Raw genomic sequence first — 13,108 nt, 5'->3', positions numbered from 1 at the left:
TTTGTACCAAGTGCTTTTATTATTTGGAAATAAGAACTTTTAAAAATTAAGAGCTATCTTGCAAAACTCATCAAAAGTCAAACAAAAAAGATGCCATTACAATCTACACCTAATATCCATGTGGCTCAACACTTAAAAGTTGTCAAAAATTACAACAGAAACTAACTAGAGTCCCTGTCTTCCTTTAAAAAAAAAAAATGCATATTGAAAAAAACTAAGTATTCAGGTAGCCATCTGCATGCAGTCTGTTTTGTCTAAAACATCAAGAGGTCCATATGCCTGGAAAAGGAATGCAAAAGGAAATGAAACCAATTCCAGTTCCTTGTTAGTAGACTACCAAGGAAATAACTGAGGGACGACAAAATACTTCTGCAGGAGGACAAACAAAAAACAATGAGTTTTATATTTCAAACTAACATTCCTTGGCTTCTAAAGAAAGGAAAAGAAAGCAGCCCTGGGGGAATCTCTATCAAAATCGGAAAGGAAGAATGCAGTGAACACATAATGTCTTTACTTCTTCACATTGTAAAGGCGCTCCAGCCCAAAATATATTGAAAACTCCTTCTTAACACTGATGGAGTAGTATAGGGCTATAAAGAAGAACACATTAGGCATTTCCACAATAAGAAAACTTATACTACTACACAAACAAACAAAAAACTGTTTATATTTTGCCGTGGGTAGCAGCAGGTAAGGAGTGGCTTATGAACCAGTGGTGCTAATCTGTGTATCAACTTAAAGGCCTGGGATGTCCTGGACTTCAAAACATTCTAATTTCCCATAATAATCCATGATAATATAACATTTTAAAGTTATTCATATTTAAGCTCTATTACCTCTTGGGGAAATGAGTTGCAAATATTTTATGCTTGTTATACAAAATACCACTAAGTTTTATTTGTTCCAAATTTAACTCTTTCATATATCGAAAAGCAGACACCCTAGTTTTACTATGTAAGAATCCAGTGATAAATCTGCAATTCTCTTTCACTCCTGGAAGAGGAGTGAAAAGCCTCACTCACTAGACTTCCAGTCTGAAATCCACCACTCTCTTATTCTCTTTTTCATATGGCCATTGCTCCACTGCAATGCAAAGTGATCCATTTGATCACTTCAGTTCCCTTTTCTGGATCTTCCCTATTCCAATATCTTTCTTGAAACGCAGTAACCACAGTGCAGAAACGTCATTTTTCAGGATGGTCATTTTCTATGTGGTTGGTAATACGCTTCTTGGTGGTACATGCTATGTCAGATGACTCGTTTTTTTTCCCTTCATTCCTCATATAGTTATTAAATGACTACCATATACCAGGCTTACCTATTTGGCATGCCATCTTCAGGGACCTGTATGATGACGTCCAAGGCCACTGTACCATTTAGATTGTCTTTAAGCAGCTAAATCCTAAGAGGATTTACACATAATCCTACACACAAAGCTCCATGAGTTAATTCTACAACTGACCTCCATCAATTTGACATTTTACCATCCACAAGAATTTTACATAATCTGCACAACTGATTTTTTTTGGACTCTTCCCTCCCATATTATTTTTTTAAATGTTAAAAGAAAACTAGATCCCCAGGCATCCACTCCTAGAAGAACCCACGATTCACATGTCTAGGTCTAAAAAGTCAGCAAACAGTTTTATCTTTGATTCTTTCTCAAAAGTCATTTCCTTACTGGATAACAGTAATGCCCACATCATATATAATTTTTTTTTTCTTCAACTGTTTTTGCAATGAAATGCTAAAGTATTTTTGGCCATCAAAACAGATTACCTCCACTGGCTTACCTTTATCCACACACTTATTTAATCTCCTGACATCTTTTCAAACACTATGTGGTCTCTTTAACAGGTTAGACCTACTTAAATTCAGTGACATTATCCTTTGATTAAATATATGAGCTTGCTTGGTATAGAAATGAAGCGTACTAACTTACAGCTCTGAGAGTCCCTTTCATTACAATGAATATTTATGATAACAGTGACATATTTTGCTCCACCAATCTATTTAATCCTTCTGTGACTTAACAGTTCTAATAAAAATCATATTCTACAAATTTTATCTGTACCAAATTCACTGATTAGGTTTGTCTTTGATTTGTGTGCTTCAAAATACAGTGTAAGAGACAACCAGATATTATATGTCACCCAGTGTGATGCAATAGGAAACAGATAAAACCACCCATTAGGTATTCTTGCCAAAAAGATTGAACCTGAATCTGATCAGGAAGGAAATACAGACACAGAAGAACATGTTAAGTGATATCTCAGTGATATAGTCAAAAAAATCCAGAAATTAGAAAATTTTACAGGAAAAATAACTTGTAACTAAATTCAAGAGAGGAAAAAAAGAGGGAGGATAAGTCTACATATTAAAAGAGACTTCAGGAACATATTATTTACTCCATTTATTTGAAATGTCCAGAACAGACAAATTCATTAAGACAGAAAGTACAGTCATTGTTGCCGGGGGCTGGTAGGAGCAGGAAAGGAAATGGGGAGTAACTACTAATACGTGGAGTGACTACTAATAGGTATGGGCTTTCTTTTCTTTTTTTCTTTTTTTTTTTTTTTTGAGACGGAGTCTCGCTCTGTCGTCCAGGCTGGAGTGCAGTGACCGGATCTTGGCTCACTGCAAGCTCCGCCTCCCAGGTTTACACCATTCTCCTGCCTCAGCCTCCCGAGTAGCTGGGACTACAGGCGCCTGCCACCTCGCCTGGCTAGTTTTTATTTTTGTATTTTTTAGTAGAGACGGGGTTTCACCGTGTTAGCCAGGATGGTCTTGAACTCCTGACCTCGTGATCCACCCGTCTCGGCCTCCCAAAGTGCCGGGATTACAGGCTTGAGCCACCACACCCGGCCTCTTTTCTTTTTTTTCTGAAACAGTCTGGCGCTTTTGTGCAGGCTAGAATACAGTGGCACGATCTCGGCTCACTGCAACCTCCACCTCCTAGGCTCAAGCCATCCTCCCACCTCAGCCTCCCAAATAGCTCAGAATACAGGTGCGCACCACCATGTCTGGCTTTTTTTTTTTTTAAGAGACAGGGTCTTGCTATGTTGCCCAGGCTGGTCTCGAACTCCTGGGCTCAAGCGATCATCCCATCCCGCCTCGGCCTCCCAAAGTGCTGAGATTACAGGTGTGAGCTACTGTACTGCATCCAGCCCTTTATAAAATATATTTCAGGCTGGGTAGGGTGGCTCATGCGTGTAATCCCAGCACTTTGGTAGGACAACGCAGGCAGATCACCTGAGGTCAGAAGTTTGAGACCAGCCTGGCCAACATGGCGAACCCTATCTCTACTAAAAGTACAAAAATTAGCTGGGTGTAATGGTGGGCACCTGCAAGCCCAGCTACTTGGGAGGCTGAGGCAGGAGAACTGCTTGAACCCGGGAGGCAGAGGCTGCAGTGAGCCGAGATTGCACCACTGTACTCCAGGCTGGGCAACAAAGCAAGACTCCAACAACAACAACAAAAAGGCTGGGCATAGTGGCTCACACTTGTAATCCCAGCAATTTGGGAGGTTGAAGTAAGTGGTGGATCACAAGGTCAGGAGTTCGAGACCAGCCTGGTCAACACAGTGAAACCCCATCTCTACTGAGAATACAAAAATTAGCTGGGCATGGTAGCGGGTACCTATAATCCCAGCTATTCGGGAGGCTGAAGGAGGAGAACTGCTTGAACTTGGGAGGTGGAGGCTGCAGTGAGCCAAGATCATGCCACTGCACTTCAGCCTGGGCGACAGAGTTAGACTCCATCTCAAAAATAAATAAATAAAATAAATCTATTTCAAATGTCTGTATCAGAGAGAATATTTTCTCTTATTCCAAAAATCAAGGCAAATAGATATCTTAACAAATTATGTACCGATAGGTAACATACTAATATTCTATTAATAGTGACCACTTGAGAATAAGGTACCACGTGTTAAAGCTAATAGCTGCTGTTTACTGAGCTTTACTATGGTGCCTGATAATATGCTTAATAAGTACTGAACATTTATCATCTCATTTAATTCTAATAAAACTTACGAGGCTAGTATTATTGTTTCCCATTTCACAAATGAGAAAACTAAGATTCAGAGACCTTCCTAAAACAAACCTGCACATACATGTCCTCTGAATCTAAAATAAAAGTTGAAAATTTTTTTTCTTTGAGACGGAGTTTCACTCTTGTTGCCCAGGCTGGAATGCAATGGTGCAATCTTGGCTCACTGTAACCTCCGACTCCCAGGTTCAAGCGATTCTCCTGTCTCAACCTCCTGAGTAGCTGGGACTACAGGCATGTACGATCATGCCCGGCTAATTTTGTATTTTTAGTAGAGACGGGGTTTCTCCATGTTGGTCAGGCTGGTTGTGAACTCCCAACCTCAGGTGATCCGCCCGCCTCGGCCTCCCAGAGTGCTAGGATTACAGGCATGAGCCACCGCACCCGGCCAAAATTTTTTTTTTTTTTTTAAAGAGAACCTGCCCACAGACATACATCCTGTCCATGGCAAAGCTAAAATCTGAAACAAGTTTGGTTATGTATCTAATATACATCAATTAGGTACATAAGGTCACATGTCTGACTCATGACAGACAATTCTGCATAGAGGTAGGTGTCTGTAACAGTAACAGTCCTGAATTTTCTCATCTCCAGCACTGTATCCCTCAGGGCTGCCCTTCTTTCTCATATTGCACTGAGCCACCCCATACTGCATCCCCCTACACCCTGCCTTCTCAAGGTGCTAAGCAGATAATACAGTCTAAGATAGTAGATAAGCAATATGTACAGTGGAAAAAACAGAAGCTAGAATCAGATCTTAGTTCTAGTGTTGGTTCCAATATTTACTGGTCAAGGGATTCTAGGCAAGTCATTGAAATTTTCTTTCTGATTACCTACCTAACTAGCTAAATAATAATAAAATCTATTCTGTCTTCTGCAAAGGATGGTTGGGATGCTCAAATGGTATGTGACACGAGACACTGTAAGTTATAAAACATCAATGGTATTATTCATCTGAGAGAACAGGAAGAGGCTACCTCCCAAGTGAAGTCTTTATTCTTCTTCCCCAAACACAATCACGTGTTAATAAATATATAACCTTCTGGAGATAAATGGCATGTCTAACACAGAGAAATGAAGAAATGATGGGAAAATTGGGACAGAAAGGAAGGGGCCATACTACAGGACCATAATTTTGAGCCAAGCAGAACCTTGCAGCATTAATCAAAAAACCAGTTATTTAACCAAAAATATCCACTTAACATAGATTTGCGCATTAAAGTACGAGCTCTAACAGTTTTCTGCTGCATGATGCTAGCAATTCCTCCTATATCTTATCATTAACACACTAAAATCTTTTAAGAGAAAAGATCATTGTGATGATACCTTATTCCAGCCGCTGGCATGAACTGTGGTCTCCAGTGTACATTCCCGAAATGCCTGATATGTCACTGGCCTGTAGAGATTTTTTTAAAAGTCTGTGTCACAAAGAAGGAAAATTCTGTATTTCCAGATGAATAAATATACAGTCACTACTCTGTTGAACTTTTTGCTAAAGTGACAAGGATTATTCAACATACTGTTTTGTACAAGATGTGGCTTTTCACACTGGTATGCACTTTTTTCAAGCATTCTATAAGCCGTGATACATGCTTGGGAAATAGTTAATAACATAACAAGATAAATGTATATTCTAGTAATTTTTTTGTAACTGCTTGGAACTTAAAGGATAGGATTTTTATGCTGCAAATAAATACCTGAATTATTAATACAGGATAAAATAATAACAAATAAAAATTATCTCGTAAGTACAATGAAAACCAGAATTTTAACTTTTCTTAAAGGCAAAAAATCTAAAATATTTTAAAACTAAAGAGACATGTCACTGGAAGACTTTTCATATAGAGGAGACAAGAGTTGAAATCAATATCGCAATAAATTGAGTCCAATTTTTAAATTTTTAATTAAAAAAAAATTTTTTGGGCCAGGCACGGTGGCTCATGCCTGTAATCCCAGCACTCTGAGAGGCCAAGGTGGGTGGATCACGAAGTCAGGAGATCAAGACCATCCTGGCCAACATGGTGAAACTCCGTCTCTACTAAAATACAAAATATTAGCCAGGCGTGGTGGTGTGTGCCTATAGTCCCAGCTACTCGGGAGGCTAAGGCAGGGGAATCACTTGAACCAGGGAGGCGGAGACTGCAGTAAGCCAACATCGTACCACTGCACTTCAGCCTGGTGACAGCGTGAGACTCCATCTCAAGAAAAAAAAAACTGTTTTTTTTTTGAAATGGAGTCACCTACATCGCCCAGGCTGGTCTCAAACTCCTTGGGCTCAACTGATACCTCCCACCTTAGCCTCAGGGCCAGCTGGGATTACAGGCCTGTCCCACCACCCCGAGCTGGAGTCCTATTTTTAACTTGGATTATTATGATACCAGGGTAGAGAGATAAGCCTTTCTAATTATTTCTATGTAAGTCCTAGTCATACCCAAAACTCGAATCATTGATAACACTCACTCATTTCTTGAGTATAAAGAAAGTACTTCAAGTACTTTATTTTAAGCACGGTTTCATGCATAAATTTTAAAAACAAAAGACTTGGGACCAATTAACATATGAAGGCATCAATTGCTCAGATAATAGATTTAAAATTAATTAAAATCTATTAATTAAAAATTAACAGATTAAAAATTTACCTTCCCTCCCTTTGGGCAAAATATTAACAAACACGTAAGAAAGAATGGGCTGGGTGCAGTGACTCACGCCTGTAATCCCAACACTTTGGGAGGCCAAGGCAGGTGGATCACTTGAGGTCAGGAGTTCAAGACCAGCCTGACCAACATGACAAAACCCCATCTCTACTAAAAATACAAAAGTTAGAAAACAAAATACAAAAATTAACCTGGCGTAGTGGCATGTGCCTATAATCCCAGTTGCTTAGGAGGCTAAGGCAGGAGAATGGCTTGAACTGAGGAGGTAGAGGTTGCAGTTGAGCCAAGACTGCGACACTGCACTCCAGCCTGGGCAACAAGAGCGAAACTCCGTCTCAAATTAAAAAAAAAGAAAAAGAAAAAGAAAGAAAAGAAGGAGTCTTGCTTTTGTAGGGTTTTAAAATCCCACCCCAAAGGCATTTTTCTGCTCTGACCATTGTGGCCTATGACCTCCCTAGTTTAAGAATATTTAAGATTGATAATAGCTACCACTTATTGTTAGCCTATTATGTTAGGTTTTAATATTACATATTATCACATATTTGAAAACCAAAGCTCAGAAAAGCTAAGAAATTACCCCAAACCCATATAGCTGGAAAGCAGCAAGGCAGGAATTCACACTCAGTTAGATCTGGTATCAAAGCCATTACACTACTTCATTTCAAGTTAAGATTCTGACACATGCCATGACAATGTCTCCATGTCACACGTGGCTAATGAGCACTAGAAATGTGGCCAGTGTGCTAAAGGTACAGTATACACACTAGACTTCAATGAGGAAGAAAGAACAATCAAGATAGCTCAGCATTTTTTTGTACTGAAGACATGTTGAAATATTTCAGATGTACTGAGCTAAATAAAATATTAAAATTTTTAATTTTTATTTTTTGAGACGGAGTCTTGCTGTGTCTCCTGGGCTGGAGTGCAGTGGCCGGATCTCAGCTCACTGCAAGCTCCGCCTCCCGGGTTCACGCCATTCTCCTGCCTCAGCCTCCGGAGTAGCTGGGACTACAGGCGCCCACCACCTCGCCCGGCTAGTTTTTTGTATTTTTAGTAGAGACGGGGTTTCACCGTGTTAGCCAGGATGGTCTCGATCTCCTGACCTCATGATCCGCCCGTCTCGGCCTCCCAAAGTGCTGGGATTACAGGCTTGAGCCACCGCGCCCGGCCCTAAATAAAATATTAAAAATTTTAAATTTCATTTTACTTTTTTACATGGCTGCTAGTTTTTAATTACATATTAAAACTACATTATATGTGACTTGCATTGAACAGCACTGGTCCAGATATTTCAGAAAAGAATCCTGATGACACAGGTATCATTCTTTCCCCTAAGTCTGTTTCAAATCAATACTACAGTGATGCTGAAAGGAAATGTGATACCAGAGATGGCCTCTATAATAATGAAATATATACAGCATACACTATCTTCCTGACATCACCTTCCCATTAAAGTGAGCCTAGTACTTTTCAGATGCCTTGGGCTAAGTAGCAGATTTGTATAAAACTTGAACTTCAGCAGATACTACACAGTCTACCTACCTATATTCACCCTGAAGCTTTACTTGCATATATCAGTCCCTTCACTTCCTTTCCTGAACTGTTTGGTGCTGCTGGGGGTCACAGTAGTCCTTACTGGTTGTTTGTCTACCAGGCTAAAGTATTTTAGCATCGTTCTGAATTAAACATGATTTGAAACATTATATACACAGACATATATGCACAAAAAAATGCAGCAGATTAAAACATTCAAAGGAAATCAAATACATACAAAAGTAAGTAGCTAAATAACCAATCCTACCTAGTGACTTATTACAATAGAGCAAAGAAGAAAAGAGCGAGGCAGGACACCTTTTTGAAACAGATGTTCTGTAAGAAGCGTTCAGCATTAACTTCCTACATTAAAACCTTTTGAAAGAATCAGTTGTATTTTCTACCTACAATATTGCCTTCAACCTTTATAATACTTCTAGTTTATCATCCATTAGTTTTTTTTGTTGTTGTTGAGACGGAGTCTCGCTCTGTCGCCCAGGCTGGAGTGCAGTGGCCGGATCTCAGCTCACTGCAAGCTCCACCTCCCGGGTTTACGCCATTCTCCTGCCTCAGCCTCCCGAGTAGCTGGGACTACAGGCGCCCGCCACGTCGCCCGGCTGGTTTGTTTGTATTTTTTTAGTAGAGACGGGGTTTACACCATGATAACCAGGATGGTCTCAATCTCCTGACCTCGTGATCTGCCCGTCTCGGCCTCCCAAAGTGCTGGGATTACAGGCTTGAGCCACCGCGCCCGGCCTCATTAGTTATTTTCAAGGTACAAGTAACAGAGCTTAAAACTTCTAAAAACAGATTTCTGAAAAAAAAAAAAAAGAGACCTGACTTTGATACATAACCAATTTCAAAAATAATTCTATCAAGATTTGGGAAAAAAATAAACACTCGTCCAAGCCAATTCTCCTTTAAATAGAATTTGCCATGAGAAGACATCAATTTTTTCCTATAGATCATAAAAAGGACTTCAGAAACAAAACTTCAAAAAAGTTACATACCACTGTTTTTTGAAGAGCTTATACTATACCATAAAGTTAAAATTAACACATGGAGAATTAAAATATTAAGGGTGACATGGTTTGCTCCAAGCCAAAGTCTGTATCAAATTTGGGAAAAGATTCTTCGTTTTTTTTTTTTTTGAGACAAGAGTCTCACTCCGTCGCCCAGGCTGGAGTGCAGTGGCGCAATCTCAGTTCACTGCAAGCTCTGCCTCCCGGGTTCACACCATTCTCCTGCCTCAGCTTCCTGAGTGGCTGGGACTACAGGTGCCCGCCACTACACTGGGCTAATTTTTTAATATTTTTAGTAGAGACAGGGTTTCATCGTGTTAGCCAGGATAGTCTCGATCTCCTGACCTCGTGATCTGCCCGCCTCGGCTTCCTTTTGCTGGAATTATAGGCATGAGCCACCACGCCCAGCCAGGGAAAAGATTCTTTTGTCTGCGCCTTTCACTTCATTATTTTACTCCTGGTCCTGATAACTTTTACATTTTTGTGGGGAGAGGAGCGAAGCAGCAAATTTCTTTCTTTAAGTCTTACATGTAACCTCAGAATAGAAAATATATGAAAGTCCACGTGCTCTGGTTTAAGAAGAGTGGAAGAATAAATAAATAAATAAGGCACAGCACAATGGCTCACACCTGTAATCTTAGCACTTTGGGAAGGCTGAGGTGGGAGAGTTGCTTGAGACCAGGAGTTACAAGACTAGTCTGGGCAACGCAGTGAGACCCTGTCTCTACAAACAATTTAAAATAAATAAATAAATGAGAAAGAAGAGTGGAGAGGCCTTAATGAGCTCAACCCACTCACTATTCCTCACTTCTTCAGGACCCCTGCAGCACCTCAGTGCCTAAGGCTCCATAGAACACTTTTTGAAAACCGCTGTATATCCAAATTTTCTGTGTAAGTTTTATTTCCCAGCACCCATATACTTCTCTCCACATTTATATTTAAGTTTTACTATATATTAGGTTAAGAAAATCCAAATACGACTTTTTAAATTTTTATTTTTAGAGACAAGGTCTTGCTCCGTTGCCCAGGCTGGAGTGCCACTGTGGTGTGATCATAGCTCACTGCAGCCTCAAACTACTGGGCTCAAGCGATCCTCCCACCTCAGCCTCCCAAGTGGCTGGGACTACAGGAACATGCCACCACACTGGCTAATTTTCTAACAAATTGCTTTGTAGACGCAGGGTCTGGCTATGTTGCCCAGGCTGGTCATCAACTCCTGGCCTCAAGCCATCCTCCCGCCTGGACCCCCCAAAGTACTGAGATTACCAAATACGATTTCATTTCACTGTTTAAGCATAACTAGTATTTTTACATTTGCTCATTTCACAATACTATGCAGCAAAAATTCAAATTCTCCTAAAACCCAAATTACTTTCTTCTAACAAATGGTAATCGATATATACTTTGCTTACATTAAAATTTTAAAAAAATTTTTTTTTTCTTTCAGATGGAGTCTCCCTCTGTCACCTAGGTTGGAGTGCAATGGCATGATCTTGGCTCACTGCAGCCTCTACCTCCTGGGTTCAAGCGATAATCCTGCCTAAGCCTCCCGAGTAGCTGGGATTATAGGCACCTGCCACCATGCTCAGCTAATTTTTTATTTTTACTAGAGATGGGGTTTCACCATGTTGGCCAGGCTGGTCTCCAACTCCTGACCTCCAGTGATGCCCCCGCCTCAGCCTCCCAAAGTACTGGGATTACAGGCTGATTTTTAATATTTATAATAAATGATTTGGTTCTAATACTTTCCTTATTACTAGCTTCTTGCCTTTAGCTTTAATATGGTCAGAACCATAGCTAGGAGAGAAGTTCCTTCTGTAAGAATGTAGAAGCAGTTCCACGGGCAGATGTGCAACCCTCAAGTTGAACAACTTCTGGGATACAGATGTAATTTTTGGGGTTTTTTTTGTTTGTTTGTTTGTTTTCTGAGATGGAGTCTTGCTCTGTCACCCAGGTTGGAGTGTAGTGGTGCGATCTCGGCTCACTGCAACCTCTGCCTCCCGGGTCAAGCGATCCTTCTCCCTCAGTGTCCCAAGTAGCTGGGACTACAGGCATACGCCACCACGCCCGGCTAATTTTTGTATTTTTAGTAGAGATGAGGTTTCACCATATTGGCCAGGCTGGTCTTGAACACCTGACCTCATGATCCGCCCACCTTGGCTTCCCAAAGTGCTGGGATTACAGGCATGAGCCACTGCACCCGGTCAACACTATGTTAAATACAGAATTCTAAAATACAGATATAGTGTTAATCCCACATTAAAATGCACAAAACCCGAGTCATTATATTCATGTCGCCACTAGAGGAAACAGCAGTAAAAAGTGGTCAGGGGAAGTGTAACTTGTATTTACAACTTGGTAAAAGCATTTGTTGAAACCTGACAGCTCAACATGTAAATACAAATTAACAAATCTATGTTGGAATAGCTAAATCACTCCTATAAAGCAAAACTGGAGTTCAAAACACAAAGATGCTTTGGGAAAGCAAGTGAAGAAAATGTAAAGAAAACTGAGGAAAGAAGTGACACTGTTCACCTAAAACACAGCCCTAACCAATCCAGTGCTGCATGAGAGATCCAGAGCCTAACACTGTTCACCTAAAACACAGCCCTAACCAATCCAGCGCCGCATGAGAGATCCAGAGCCTACTTAAAGAAGCACATCCCACTCAGCAGTGTAACTCACTGGCTCAGGAGCATTTGCAATGCTGTATGGAGAGGCTCTTTCAGTTCCTGGGACACTTTATCTCCAAGATGGGCCAAGCAGTCTTCCATTGAGCTTTCTGGATTGGCAGGGCTGAACACTGGAGAAGTGTGACGGTCAAAGCCTGTGCTGGTGAAGGCTGAAGACAGGACAAAAGAAAAACCTAATATAATAAACAATATCTATAAAATTAGTCGGGTGTGGTGGTGCATGCCTGCAATCCCAGCTACTCAGGAGCCTGAGGCAGGAGAATCGCTTGAACCCGGGAGGCAGAGGTTGTGATGAGCCGAGATCACGCCATTGCCCTCCAGCCTGGGCAACAAGAGTGAAACTCCGTCTCAAAAAACAAACAAACAAACAAACAAACAAAAAAACAATAATATCAAAAGTTGTGCTATAAAAGGCCACAGGATTAAGACACCCACTGTCAGGAACAAGCTAATCATTAGCAGCCACTTAAAAAGGTCGGGTAATCATTGTGAACATTAATCTTTGTTGGTGCGTAAACACTGTTAGGTCAAAAATTTAGAGGTTCTTTTAGGTTTTAATGAAAAAGCTTAGTTTTTAAGAGAAAAGAAACAATGAAACTGACATGTTATAATAAGCTAATCAATTTAGTTTATGATTACTGACCAACAAGAATGATAAATGAAAGGCAATTCCTGGCTCTATTATCCCTCTCTTAAAATTTTGTTTTTAAGATTTTGTTTTACATTTATAAAAGTGGCACTAATCATCCTCAGAGGATGAATCTATTGCTCTCATTTCCTTATTAAAATAAACTTTCAACCTTAATATTACTACACATGGATAAATTTTAAAACTATTATATGAAGATTATACAAACAAATATAAAAGTTGAACCACAAGCTGTGCACAGGGGCTCATGCCTGTAATCCCAGCATTTTGGGAGGTCGAGGTGTGCAGATGGTTTGAGTCCAGGGGTTCGAGACCAGCCTGGGCAACATGGCAAAACCACATCTCTACTAAAAATACAAAACATTAAGGCCTGGCGCAGTGGCTCATGCCTGTAATCCCAGCACTTCGGGAGGCCAAAGCTGGGCAGATCACCTGAGGTCAGGAGTTTGAGACCAGCTTGACCAACATAGGGAAACCCTGACTCTACTAAAAATACAAAAATTAGCC

General features: G+C 40.5%; 2 protein-coding genes across 13 annotated transcripts in view; one reads left to right on the top strand and one right to left on the bottom strand.

The window, feature by feature from the left end:
• Positions 1-13,108, top strand: part of MICAL3 (microtubule associated monooxygenase, calponin and LIM domain containing 3) — a 1,031,057-nt gene that overhangs the window by 218,247 nt on the left and 799,702 nt on the right. The window lies entirely within an intron of this gene.
• BCL2L13 (BCL2 like 13) overlaps positions 1-13,108 on the bottom strand; it is a 101,284-nt gene that overhangs the window by 30,312 nt on the left and 57,864 nt on the right. For 5 of the 12 annotated variants that reach the window (XM_026447120.2, XM_026447123.2, XM_026447121.1 and 2 more), the window contains 2 exons: positions 11,945-12,101; positions 5,377-5,446 (listed from right to left, as the gene is read on the bottom strand). The exons of 1 other annotated variant lie outside the window; for it this stretch is intronic. In XM_026447120.2, the coding sequence (XP_026302905.1) occupies positions 5,377-5,446; positions 11,945-12,101 (227 nt within the window). The remainder of the gene's footprint in view (positions 1-5,376; positions 5,447-11,944; positions 12,102-13,108) is intronic. 6 more of the 12 variants (XR_003306713.2, XM_026447125.2, XM_026447127.2 and 3 more) reach the window with 2 other exon arrangements.

Source organism: Piliocolobus tephrosceles, chromosome 19 (assembly GCF_002776525.5).
Source record: "Piliocolobus tephrosceles isolate RC106 chromosome 19, ASM277652v3, whole genome shotgun sequence".
NCBI classification, from domain to species: domain Eukaryota; kingdom Metazoa; phylum Chordata; class Mammalia; order Primates; family Cercopithecidae; genus Piliocolobus; species Piliocolobus tephrosceles.
This window is presented reverse-complemented; position numbering and strand designations above follow the sequence as displayed.